The sequence below is a fragment of the Schistocerca cancellata genome, chromosome 3 (genome assembly GCF_023864275.1).
Source record: "Schistocerca cancellata isolate TAMUIC-IGC-003103 chromosome 3, iqSchCanc2.1, whole genome shotgun sequence".
Lineage (NCBI taxonomy): Eukaryota > Metazoa > Arthropoda > Insecta > Orthoptera > Acrididae > Schistocerca > Schistocerca cancellata.
In genome coordinates this window covers 792,202,724-792,215,990 of record NC_064628.1, presented here as the reverse complement: position 1 = coordinate 792,215,990, position 13,267 = coordinate 792,202,724, and the positions used below count along the sequence as shown (strand labels likewise).

Here is a 13,267-nt window from a genome sequence, read left to right as displayed (position 1 = left end):
CATATTATTGGCACCGCCCTTTACAAGGGGTAGTTATAATGTTTTAGTTCTTCTTCTCATGGCATGACAACCCTGCATGGGTCTTAGCCACTTCAACATGTTTCCTCCATTTTGCACTCTCTAACGTAGTCCTCTGCCATCCTCTAACTGTGAAAGATTTTAAATCTTCTTCCACATTGTCTATCCACCACTTTTGCGACCTCCTTCCCTGTCTTCTTTCAGTTGGCTTCCACTACAAAACTTTTTTATTTGTTCATCCAGTATCCACCCTGAGGACATGTTCAAACCAGACTACTCTCCTACTTCTTGTTGTTCTTACAATGTCAGCTCCTTCTATGAGGCTACCTCGCTCAGTATTCATTCTTCATCTCCAGAAACATTTCTTATCCTGAATTGCCTCATAGACATGGCACAGAATCCTGCATTCAAATATCCTGAACTGCTCCTCATCAGCACTCATTAGTGCCATGTTTCACATCGACAGATGATAACTGGCCTGATCATGATCTCATAAATTTGAAGTTTCAGTTGTCTATTTAATGACCTACCATTTCATGTGGAAGCATCTGTTACCACTTGGGACATGCTGTTTTATTTCAGATGATGTGGAATTTGTTCTATTAATTTTAATTTAGTTATGCCTAGAAAAAATAGATATGTAATTCATTTTTTAGTTTTGGCAGGTACATTTATGAAGTTCTGCAAGTCACTGAAAATGCATTACTACAGCATGTGTTGGAGGTGCCAAAACAAAATGGAGCAATCCATCAATAAAGTGGACTCATTGTTCTCACAATGGATGACTTGGTAGAAGTCTGCATTTTGGCTGCTCAGGAAATGTTTCACCATGAAAATCACCTAGTCATCAGTCTGGAAAAGTCACCTTGCCCAATGATTGGCAACCTGTTCCAGCAGTAGTAAACCCACACATTTCCACTGCTCGCTTTGCTGCTTTTTCTTGGGATAATAATGATACAGCCAGCAATCATCAATGGTGATTCTGGAATGGTTTGACACAGCTGTGCATTCACCACTGGCTCAATTTCATAGGCTTTCTGTTCAAATATAATGTATGATGCTGAAAATTAATCCACAACTGAGTTTCATTTTTTCGACTATCACCTCAACTGTCATACACCAAAGTTCAAGCACCAGGAGCACCAAGATCTCTACTTTTTTTGAAGTTCCCTATTATTCACAAAGAGAATGTCTTCCAATTCATTCTTTGATATTCAGACAAGACATTTTCTTGACTACAGTGGAAGCACCTGTGCTATCTAACCAAAGCATAATGTAATGGCGCAGTGTCACCGTACACTTCCAACAATTCATCATGGATTATTGAAGTGTTGTTCTCCAACACATGGAGATAACACATTACCACTTTATCTATGGGCAGTGTTATTTTGTTTTGGCTACTCTAGTGGTTGGCTATGCTACAGTACTGGAGCCCAGGGATTTCAGTGTGTACAACAGCTGCTTGCATGAACCAGTAAACAAACAAAAAATTAATTACACAGTTTTATTTTTTTCATGAAGATAATTAAAACTTCATGACTACCCCTTGCACTCATGGCCTTATGCCACCTCAGTTTGCATGCCTTGGAATTTCACACATGGAGTGTAATCTCTACATCTGTTACCCACAAGCTATTTTTATTTGTTTTGAACTGACTAATATGAATCTACTCCATTATTCTCTTTGCTGCATTTGAGCTGTTTGTTAATATAGCTGTATCATCAGCAAACATAATAGTTTCTGAAGAGAATTTACATTTCTACATTCCTTCACAGATGTGGAATGAATCAAGCAGGCAGAAAAAAAAACAGCAATTGCAGGTGATTTCTTTAAAAGTACAATAATAGCTGAATTATGGCAAGTCATAATATACTCACACTGATGGTTGCAGGACTTGCTTCTGGATTACTTTATATACGTATACTACAAGAAAAAAGGTACTATTAAAAAAAGCCACTGCTCCTTCTCTTACACTACTCAACTGTTGTTTTTATGTACTGTTTTAAAGAAAGCATTTTCTTTACACAGACTATTAGAAGTTGTCAATGTATTGGGAAAACCATGACCTGTTTAACACAGACATTGGAACTAAGTGGAACTGACATCACTGAGTCCAAATATTGTGAAAAATTGTAGTATGAGTGGCTAATAGTCAGAATCTCAATTTTGAAAAATTGTAGTATGTGTGACTAGTAGTAAGAATCTCACATACATTAACTTTTACTTTATTATTAGCATGTGACACATACATAGAATGTACTGTTAACTTTCAGGATCTGATGAATAACTTTGTAAAAATGGACTTGAATTAATGGTAGTAGTCATTTCCTAGTGACATCTATCTTGAAACACATTTATCTCAAGAATTTTCAAGAATACATTTCACATCCTTGTTGTATGTATGTATACTACTAATTGTACAGGTAGTAATTGGTACAAAAATAGAGTTAACTGTATTAATATTAGTTTTATCATAATACACTCCTGGAAATTGAAATAAGAACACCGTGAATTCATTGTCCCAGGAAGGGGAAACTTTATTGACACATTCCTGGGGTCAGATACATCACATGATCACACTGACAGAACCACAGGCACATAGACACAGGCAACAGAGCATGCACAATGTCGGCACTAGTACAGTGTATATCCACCTTTCGTAGCAATGCAGGCTGCTATTCTCCCATGGAGACGATCGTAGAGATGCTGGATGTAGTCCTGTGGAACGGCTTGCAATGCCATTTCCACCTGGCGCCTCAGTTGGACCAGCGTTCGTGCTGGACGTGCAGACCGCGTGAGACGACGCTTCATCCAGTCCCAAACATGCTCAATGGGGGACAGATCCGGAGATCTTGCTGGCCAGGGTAGTTGACTTACACATTCTAGAGCACGTTGGGTGGCACGGGATACATCCGGACGTGCATTGTCCTGTTGGAACAGCAAGTTCCCTTGCCGGTCTAGGAATGGTAGAACGATGGGTTAGATGACGGTTTGGATGTACCGTGCACTATTCGGTGTCCCCTCGACGATCACCAGTGGTGTACGGCCAGTGTAGGAGATCGCTCCCCACACCATGATGCCGGGTGCTGGCCCTGTGTGCCTCGGTCGTATGCAGTCCTGATTGTGGCGCTCACCTGCACGGCGCCAAACACGCATACGACCATCATTGGCACCAAGGCAGAAGCGACTCTCATCGCTGAAGACGACACGTCTCCATTTGTCCCTCCATTCACGCCCGTCGCGACATCACTGGAGGCGGGCTGCACGATGTTGGGGCGTGAGCGGAAGACGGCCTAACGGTGTGCGGGACCGTAGCCCAGCTTCATGGAGACGGTTGCGAATGGTCCTCGCCGATACCCCAGGAGCAACAGTGTCCCTAATTTGCTGGGAAGTGGCGGTGCGGTCCCCTACGGCACTGCGTAGGATCCTACGGTCTTGGCGTGCATCCGTGCGTCGCTGCGGTCCGGTCCCAGGTCGACGGGCACGTGCACCTTCCGCCGACCACTGGCGACAACATCGATGTACTGTGGAGACCTCACGCCCCACGTGTTGAGCAATTCGGCGGTACGTCCACCCGGCCTCCCGCATGCCCACTATACGCCCTCGCTCAAAGTCCGTCAACTGCACATACGGTTCACGTCCACGCTGTCGCGGCATGCTACCAGTGTTAAAGACTGCGATGGAGCTCCGTACGCCACGGCAAACTGGCTGACACTGACGGCGGCGGTGCACAAATGCTGCGCAGCTAGCGCCATTCGACGGCCAACACCGCGGTTCCTGGTGTGTCCGCTGTGCCGTGCGTATGATCATTGCTTGTGCAGTGTCCGGAGCAAGTATGGTGGGTCTGACACACCGGTGTCAATGTGTTCTTTTTTCCATTTCCAGGAGTGTATAATGCAGAGGAAATTGCATTCTCTTGTTTGTCACAATGATATAAATGTTTGTATGAGTTTTCTTACCTTCAGGGGATTAACACCAGGTGACAATATAAAAAATATGGGTGTAGAAGGACTAGATTCTTCAAATGACTTAGCAAATTCTATTGTTCTTCCTTCCACATACTTGGCACCAAGCTTTTCTTCAATGAATGCTCTGCATGAAGAGAATGTATAGGAAGTAATGTGTAAAAGACAATAGAGATGAACTTTCTTTACCTTTTACCTCAAAAACATTTGTTCTAGGATATATAAATACTGCAGAAGGAGTACACTTAATACTCCAGAAAAACTGTTATTATTTTGGTAGACTACAGAAAAAAAAGAACATTCTCACTGCAAAAATTATTGCGCCATCAAGAATTATTAAAAATCATGGAGGTTGTGCAACAAATAACAAATACACTGTAAACACAGAAATAGAATTTTAATTAATAATTAGGCAGAAATGTTGGCCAATCATGGACTTTGAACTATCCTTTAAAGTCACTGGAAGATAATTTATTTATGTTGGTTAAGAAAAAGAGTGGACAAAATACCAATGCTCATGTGACTGTCACATTTTGTTCCCTACGGTGTGTTTAGTTTTGTTCTTGTGATAAAGTATCTGCTTTTGTTATGAGGGTAAGACTTCATTCATGTAAAATGGATGTCATTAATGCCACAACATTTCCATTTGGAATTTTATGGTTTAAACAATTAAAAACTTTCACAAGGTCGCAGAACACATGAAAATGAAAATTTTTCTTCCTTGACTCAGTCAGGAATCAATTTCCAAGACCCTGTAGGGCTTTGTCTGTGGAGAATCTTTGATGAAAGCCCAAACTAAGAGGCATTTTACAAATTACGTAAAATGAAACCTGCAATACGTTACATTTTCAAGTGGAGCTGAATGGATCTGTAATTAAAGGTGGTTTGCTTATCTCCAGTTGTGTAGGGAGATGTTACTAAAGCATATTTAATTGTCAGGAAATATGCTGTGAGTCGCTGACAGAAATAAAACATAGCTACATCACATATGGGCAAAATTTTGATACTCACGATCATAGCCACTGGCATTACTACCTTTTAGTGACCTGATGAAATCTGCAATCTGAAACTAATTTCTGCTGGTGATGCATACAGTGTCTGCTAAAGCAAAGTCTATTGCATTTGTATTTGGTGGGATACTGAAAAGTCATGGATGGAATACAAACAACAAAAGGAGTCAATGTAATCACTAACTATTTAGTTGTGGTGTAACATTACAACAGATAGGCACAGCAAGATAAACATATTTTATGCCTCTCATAATCAAGCACCTTCGTGGGTCTCATATATCCACTGGACATATTGATGGCTCAATTGATACAATGCATACACCAGGTGAGGTCATTAAGTGTGGGGCACCAGATCATGAGGATAAACAACAGCAGATGATTTAAGGATTACTATGGACATCTCAGTCTCACTTGTCTCAGATCACTGGTGTACACTATATGCTCACTGTTAGACTTATAACGTGATCTCATGATACTTGATTATTTTCAGGGCACTGATTAAGACACTGTTATTTCCAGTCATTGACATTTGGCTTTTACATGGACGTATCATATTTCTCTAATGCAGTGCCATCTCTGTTCTCCATAGGTCGGCATGTTGTGCCCATTGTGAGTGCACCAACTGTGTGTGCATGCACCGAGGAGTGGTTCTTATTTGAGTGCTTCCCAGTCTTGAAAACTTACAGTGTTCTCCAGCTGTAAAATTTCAGTTATTCACTAAATCTCCAAAATATTTTAATGACCATTAGGTATATGTTTTTGGTTTGTTTGGTTCGAAAAGAGTAGGATCTAAATAATAAAATTATAAACAGCCGACCAGTTGCAATGGATACAGAAATCTTTACCTGGGTTTCAACAAATTTAAATTTGTCTTCTTCAGAAGGTGGCAATTTTACATTAGTATGGACTGATGTATCATCGTCATTTTTACAAATATCTGCATAGATCTGCGACTTGAGTCGCTTGTGAGCTCTGCAACATCCATGTACTAATTTACATTTACATGACAAACCCTATTTTCAGGGCTATATTTTAATTTGGACAAATGGATCTATGCAGATATTTGTAAAAATGACGATGATACATCAGTCCATACTAATGTAAAATTGCCACCTTCTGAAGAAGACAAATTTAAATTTGTTGAAACCTAGGTAAAGATTTCTTTATCCATTGCAACTGGTCGGCTGTTTATAATTTTATTACGTGGAACCGTTGCTGTTGTGCAGCTATGTTTAAAATAGAGTAGGATCTATTGTATTCTGTGATTTATTTGTACTTAATTGGTGTTCAATGAAACCTGTGATAACAAGAATTGTTTGGAACCACAGCCTATGCCAAGCCATAATAGCATTTATCAGGCCAATTTGTTGAGGACAGCCAAGATGAACAAGTAGTTTTTTGAGATCTGTAAACATCAGCTTGATTAGCAGCATTATCTCATACAGAAGCTGATGGATCTTGCATGTCTACAATTGCTTCTGGCAATCTTGGCTTTCCTGCTGTTTAATGAGCCCAATAGGACTGTGAAGCATACCAGAAGCATTTAGCACTTTATTTCCAGGCAAATGACTTTCAATGGCCTGAGAGGCCACTTTTTTATCATCCACATTTTTTATTATCTACGAACCTGGAGCTCTATTATACTGGGCAAAAAAATTGGCCTCTCTGTCTGAACACTATTAACTCACTTTCAAGTGAAAATTTTGCAACAAAAATTCATTTATTAGTTGCTCTTTTAATATTTCTGCAACATTGTAAGGTAAATAACATAACTTGTGAGATAATTATGCATCACGAATTGTGGACCTGGGTAGAAAATATAAATTTAATGTTCTTTTGGAAAATCACATGCAGAATCATGAATACATGACATGTTGATCAGATTTTCACCGAACATTGAGACATGTGCTAAGCATTAAGACAGTCAGCTCATTCTTTAGTGAACTTTTCAGATATTGCCAGATCTGCTGACATTTCACAGGCAGTTCAAGTTACTTTTTCCATTGAACATAATACATTACAGCTGTCATTTGACTGATTGGGCATAATGCTCACAGCTAGACTTAACTACCCATATCATTATGTTGTCTGTCAGCATTGTTTCCCAAAATCATATAGCAGATGTTTGTTAGAGCCAACCAAGCCAGCAATGTTTGAGTGCACTACTGAAAATAAATTTAATTATAGATACTAGGGTAGCACCACGCCACTTTACATTGGTTCACAGCACTCCAATATGATATAGGGGCCAGAGTCTCCATTACTCCTGAGCCTATATAGCTCCAGATGGGCTCTCCACCCTTAAAATCAGGAGCAGTTAAGCTATGGGCTTACTCTCACCATGAAATTCAATTACTAGGCAAGGTAGTTCTGTATAACACACAAAGACATTAACCAGAACCCTTATTTTGTCTGAAGAGGCAAAACCGCCAGTGGAAAATATTTTTGACCTCAATGTGATACAGCATTTGGGTTTGATATCTAACACTTGGTTCAAGAAAGTTGTAACAGCATCCTATATGTGGTATTGGAGTCTTTGTATCACCAATGTAGTCCCTTGTTTTGTCCAGGCCTAGGAAAGGCTTCTAATTTTTCCACTGACACTGCATTAAAAGAGTAGGCAGTGAAAAATTTTTAAAAACCTATCCAGTATCTTTAGCCTCGTGGGTTGAAGTTAAAGTAGAACTGGATCACACAGAGCAGTTACAAGTTCTGTACCAGATTCATTGTAGCACATGGACATCACCTTTAGTTGCGAGGTGCAGTGTCAGAAGTCTGAGGTTGAGAGTGGGGGGGGGGGGGGGAGGGGAGGGGAGGAATGGAAAAAAAGAAGAGGAGTAGATGCGAAAAGGGGGAAAGACTGGTGAGGTGTTGTCAGAGAGCAGTGCATAATGATGGTGAGGAAACGTTAAGTTGGGCGGAGGTGATAGGACAGAGGAGGTGGAAACTGTTGGATGGAGGGATGGAGGGTGTGAGGCCGGGGTAATTTCAGGAGTGGGGAATGTAAGGATACTTGCCACCTGCACAGTTAGGAAAAGCTAGTGGTGGAGGGAAGGATCCAGAAGGCCCAGGGTGTGAAGCAGCATTTAAATCAAGCATGTTATGTTCAGCTGCATGTTGTGCAACAGCATCGTCCACTTTGCTCTTGGCCACAGTTTTGCAGTAGCCATTCATCCTGATTGATAGCTGGTTGATATTCATAGAAATATAAAAACCAGGTGATTATTGCAGCAGATATAGTACAGGACATGGCTACTTTCACAGGTGGCCTGGCCTATGATAAGGCAAGATAAACCTGTGGCAGGACTGCAATAGAAATAGCTGAGTGCATGGATTGGGCAGGTCTTGCACCTGGGTTTTCCACATGGATATGATCCCTGTGGCAAGGGAATAGGACTGGTAGTGGCATAGGGATGAACTAGGATGCTATGGAAGTTGGGTGGGTGGCAGAACACCACGTTAGGAGGATTGGAAAGGATCTAGGGTAGAATGTCTCTCATTTCAAGGCATGATCACATATAATCAAAGCCCTGATGAAGGATGTGGTTCAGTTGCCCCAGTTTGGGATGATTTTGGTTAACAAAGGGGACACTCCTTTGTATGTGGTCCTTGGCGGTGATGGGAGGATTGGGGATGTGTGTTGACATGGCAGGGGAAATCAGTCTGTGGACTAGGTCTCTTTGTGAAGCCTTCAGCATACAACACAAGGCAGTTCTTTGCAATGCAGACACATTGTCGCTGGATGGCAGAGCTGTATGGGAGGAATGTTTTTTGGTGTGGAAGGGATGGCAGGTGCCAAAATGCAGGTACTGTTGGTGGTTTTCATGTGAACAGGAGTGTGGATGGTTTGCTGCTGTTCTACAGTGTAAAAGTTGCAATCTGACCTGAGTGGCCTGAGATAGTGATCACCTACTCAAGTGAATCTATGTGTGTTTTCATTTTTTTCTCAAGAAGGCTATGGCCAAAAGTTTAGTGTGTAACAGTCTTTTCATTGTGCCTATCTGCAACTCAATGCATCGTCTTTACAGTGAGTAGCAATCTGTACTTTTCATAATTGGACATCACCTTTAGTAATTGTTCATATACCAGATTGTGTGTTCAAGAATACAGCAAACACTCAGTCAATTGTGACTTATACCTTGTTCCATATTCTGATGAATTATTTTAAAAATTGATAGGAGGTCAGAATTTCTCTGAGGTCCATCATTTTTAAGCTTATTTTCATCTTTCTTTTGATGATGCTTCTAAAGCCATTTTGGTATTAAATACTCCTTATGGCTTTATATTGGTACTTTTTGGTGTTTTTTCTAAAACAAACTGTTGCCTACTCAATGCATCAATCATCTGGATGATATAGTACTGACACGAAGGGCTCAGCAGGAGTATATATAGAATCTCCAGCAAGTATTTTTAGTCCTATTGAAAACCAGATGAAAGTGTAGCTCATCAAAATGCTCATTCTTCCAGCCTTTATTGAGTATGTACATTGTATTTCTATCCAGGAAGGCCTTAAAACAATGCCAGAGAATGTCGGTCATTTCTCATGTCAGAGAATGTAGCAGTTATTTCACACTTTCCAGTACCAAATAATGTAAGGATCTTCTTGTTTTTATAGGCAAAGCTGTGTATGATGCCTGATTCCTCCCACTCCAAAACTGTGACAAAAGCCCATTCTCTGTATAATCTGTAGAGGAAAGAGACCCCTTTCCAATGGTCTGCAGATTGTCCACAAGCATTTCTTAAGCTGAAGCAATGCTTCCAAACTGTTCCATGGCTAACATTATATCAGCCTCATTTAACACTTTTGTTAGCCATGGATGCAATCACTACATGACATTTGGATTGTTCAATAACAGAAGTACCTGGCTGGTTCAGAAATAACTATTGCATTTGCCTCTAAGGCGCTGACCAAGGCACAAGAAAATTATTCACAGATAGAGAAAAAGCACTGGCAATTATATTTGGTACCCAGAAGTTCCTCATTTTCCTGCAACAAATTTCATCGGCTCATTGATCATAAGCCATTGGTGTCCATACTTGGCTGTAAGTCAAAGTTACCTAAATGGGCATCTCTGAGGTTTCCAAAGCTGTGCTCTTTCCTTATGAAATTACCAATATTCCATTCACTGCCATATGTCAGCTTACCATGTGAATGCCAACATGCTGTCAAGATTCCCTATGATCCGAATGAAGAATTTGATAAACAAGAGACTGTGTTCACATCAACTCACAATCAGAGTAGTTAGTGGAAGAGCTTCCCATCACTTCCAGATATTTTGCAGCAGCCACACATAAGGATCCACTATAGAGATAGTTTTGCCAGTTCATACAAACAAGCTAGGCACATGTCCTTCCTTTGGCAGCTTCCATGGAACTTTGTTGTTATTTCTCCCATCATCTCCTCAAAAGCATCCCACTGTTATTTAATCAAGATGACTGCTAGTGTCAAGTAGTGATTCCACAGGTTCTGTGATACCATATATAGCAAGTCTTGTATCATTCTCAGGGGTATTTCCAGAATGATGAACCTTGTATGACAACATGTGTATTGGGCATGTATAGAAGAGGATATTAATCAAGTGGCTCAAAAATGTTAGGGTAATCAGTTTAGTAATCAGCACCACACTGCATCTATGCATCATGGCCTGCATGTACTCAGCTGTACGACTGGGTGCTAGTGGTAGATTCTGATAGATGCTTATCTTCATTTCCCATATTTAATAAAAAATGCAACAAACCATGAACGGCGAATACCCCTAAGGCTTTCAAAACTATTTTTTCTATTGAAGAAGCCCACAAACTCTTGTTATAGACAATGGTAAACAGTTAACTTCCATAAATTTCTAGCAGTTTTCAGAATAGAATTAAACATACTACCACATCTCTCTTTCACCCTGCACCTAATGGCATTGCAGATGTCTTGTGAGTATGTCTAAGACACAGATGAAAAAATTAGACTCTTACTGATCATGCACTGATCTCTCTTTTATCCTTATGCCAGTCATTATTGTTCCCAGGTCAAAGCCTGGTGGAACTTTCACAAGGAATCATCATTGTAATGATAATTAAATCAATACCCTAAGCTACCAACAGGCATTTATATACATCAACGGAGACAGTCGAAAATGTGTGCCCCGAGCAGGGCTCGAACCTGGGATCTTCTGCTTACATGGCAGACGCTTTATCCATCTGAGCCACTGAGGGCACAGAGGATAGTGCGACTGCAGGGATTTATCCCTTGCACACACCCCGTGAGACCCACATTCCCAACTTAATGTCCACACACTACATTCGTATTGCCCCTGCCCATTACACTCATTAGTCGTGGCAGACTATCTTACCGAGTCCCGTAAGAGTTTGGGCAATGAGTGTGGATCCGCACAGAAGGAGGTCAATGGCCAGTTAGCCTTAACTATATGAAGATGGTATCTGTTCTTTCGGACATCTTCATAAAATCCTCATTGTTCCTTGCTAGATTTGTTGCAGCCCCCAATACAACAAGAAAAAGAAGAAGAAGCTACAATTTTAAAGTTTGCATACCCATCTGGGCATGTACATTGGGACATATGTCTGGCTTAATATGTAGCTCAATCTTTGCTCGGCATTTGCCGACATTTTAAATTCATACAACTGACTTGTTTTAAATACTCATAAAGAGAAACAGATTTTCTGCCATCCTGGAAATTAACATAACGCATGTGGGCTATGTCCCCAATATTTAATTATGACACTTGATTTATCAAAATTTACACTGCTTTACTTTGACATACTTTTCCCTGATTTCCCAAACAATATTTGAATCTATTAGAATAAGTGGAATTCTGGCAATGCTGCTGTGCTGTTTTGGGGGAAGCTGCACTTTAAGTGACTCCAAGATGCTCAACTTGAATGGAGTACCTACACAGCATTGACATCAGCATCACAGGTCACACTGCAAAATGTTTTCTACTGCAATTAAAAAGGCATCCTTCATTAGCAGTGCAACCAGCTGTGTTTGCACTATCTGGGGCAAGCTCTGCCCTCAGTTCTGCCACACTGGTAGCGCCAGCCTGCAACGTCCACTCCACGAAATGGCAAAAGCGGACATAAGGTCCAGTTCCAAGACAATATCCTATATCCCTAGTGTTGGACTCCTGGTATTCCCATCACCCTGTCACTCATCACCCTTTGGGTCAGGACTCGGACAACACACAGGAGGATCTCTGATCTGTACCAGGTTTAATGTCACACTCACAGTAAAGTCAGAAACCAGTGGCTTTTGTGTCTGTGCCTGATACAAATATGCAATCCCTAAACAAAGCCAAGTTCATTGTGGGACAAACACAGAATGAATTTCAATAATGATAACCAGTGTATCCAGCTTGGTTTCAAAATAGCAAATGGGCAAGATTTCAAAGAGCTCGCTCATTCAGAATACTATTCTGAGCCATGGTGGCTTGTTTAGCTTGTTGCTGTGAGTGGCTAAGTCCATGAGACATGCTTTCTGTGTCTGTCATGGTTCCTTCACTCCTGAGCTGCAATGCCTTAAGAGCCACTATGATGCCATTCACTGGAGGGATTATTAAATACTCCCCCTTGATATTGGCACTTAGGGCCAAAAATGGTCAATGGTAATGGTGGAGGACACGTGGAATGGCAGAACTCACCACTGGCAGATCACCACCAGCTCAGGGCCGACACCCTGCCTCCCCCTGCCAGAAGGCCCAGTGACTGTCCAGGGACTGCACGGGAGGAGGAGAGAAGAATGTGCCCCTGTTAGTAGACTGCTTTGGTACCAATGGAATGAGGGAAAAGGGCACAGAGGGTGGAATAGTTCTTAAACCTTGGTCCCCTCACTACCCTCTGGCAATGGAGAAGATGGAAGGTGTGCCAACTGCAGTTGAGGTTGGAGCAGGTTGTGGTGACAGGTCAGGTGGACATGAGCAACTGTAATGTCAAACAGCTAATGGTCCCTGTGGTCTACGATAATCCCTTGGTCCACCATGCACGCCAGCTGAATGTGCGTGCTTATGTATACGTGCCCCTCATGTAGGTGGACTTGTACAAAGGATGGGCACGCTGCATGGAATGCTGACATGTAACTGAGTGTGATGCCAGGGCCCTCTCAGGATTTTGGCTGTACTGACCCCATCGATGTGAATGGATCTGTATGTCATGAAAAAACTATGCAAGGCATCCTTGACTGATGATGTCTGCAAGGCTTTCTGAATCCATCCGGCCTCCACGTTCAAGAGCAAAAATGCATTGTTCATACAATACAGGTCTCCATAAAT

General features: G+C 41.4%; 1 protein-coding gene across 1 annotated transcript in view; it reads right to left on the bottom strand.

The window, feature by feature from the left end:
- The window catches only part of LOC126176568 (dynein beta chain, ciliary), a 790,269-nt gene that overhangs the window by 115,086 nt on the left and 661,916 nt on the right, over positions 1-13,267 (bottom strand). The window contains exon 71 of the mRNA XM_049923728.1: positions 3,979-4,111. Coding sequence (XP_049779685.1) covers positions 3,979-4,111 — 133 coding nt within the window. The remainder of the gene's footprint in view (positions 1-3,978; positions 4,112-13,267) is intronic.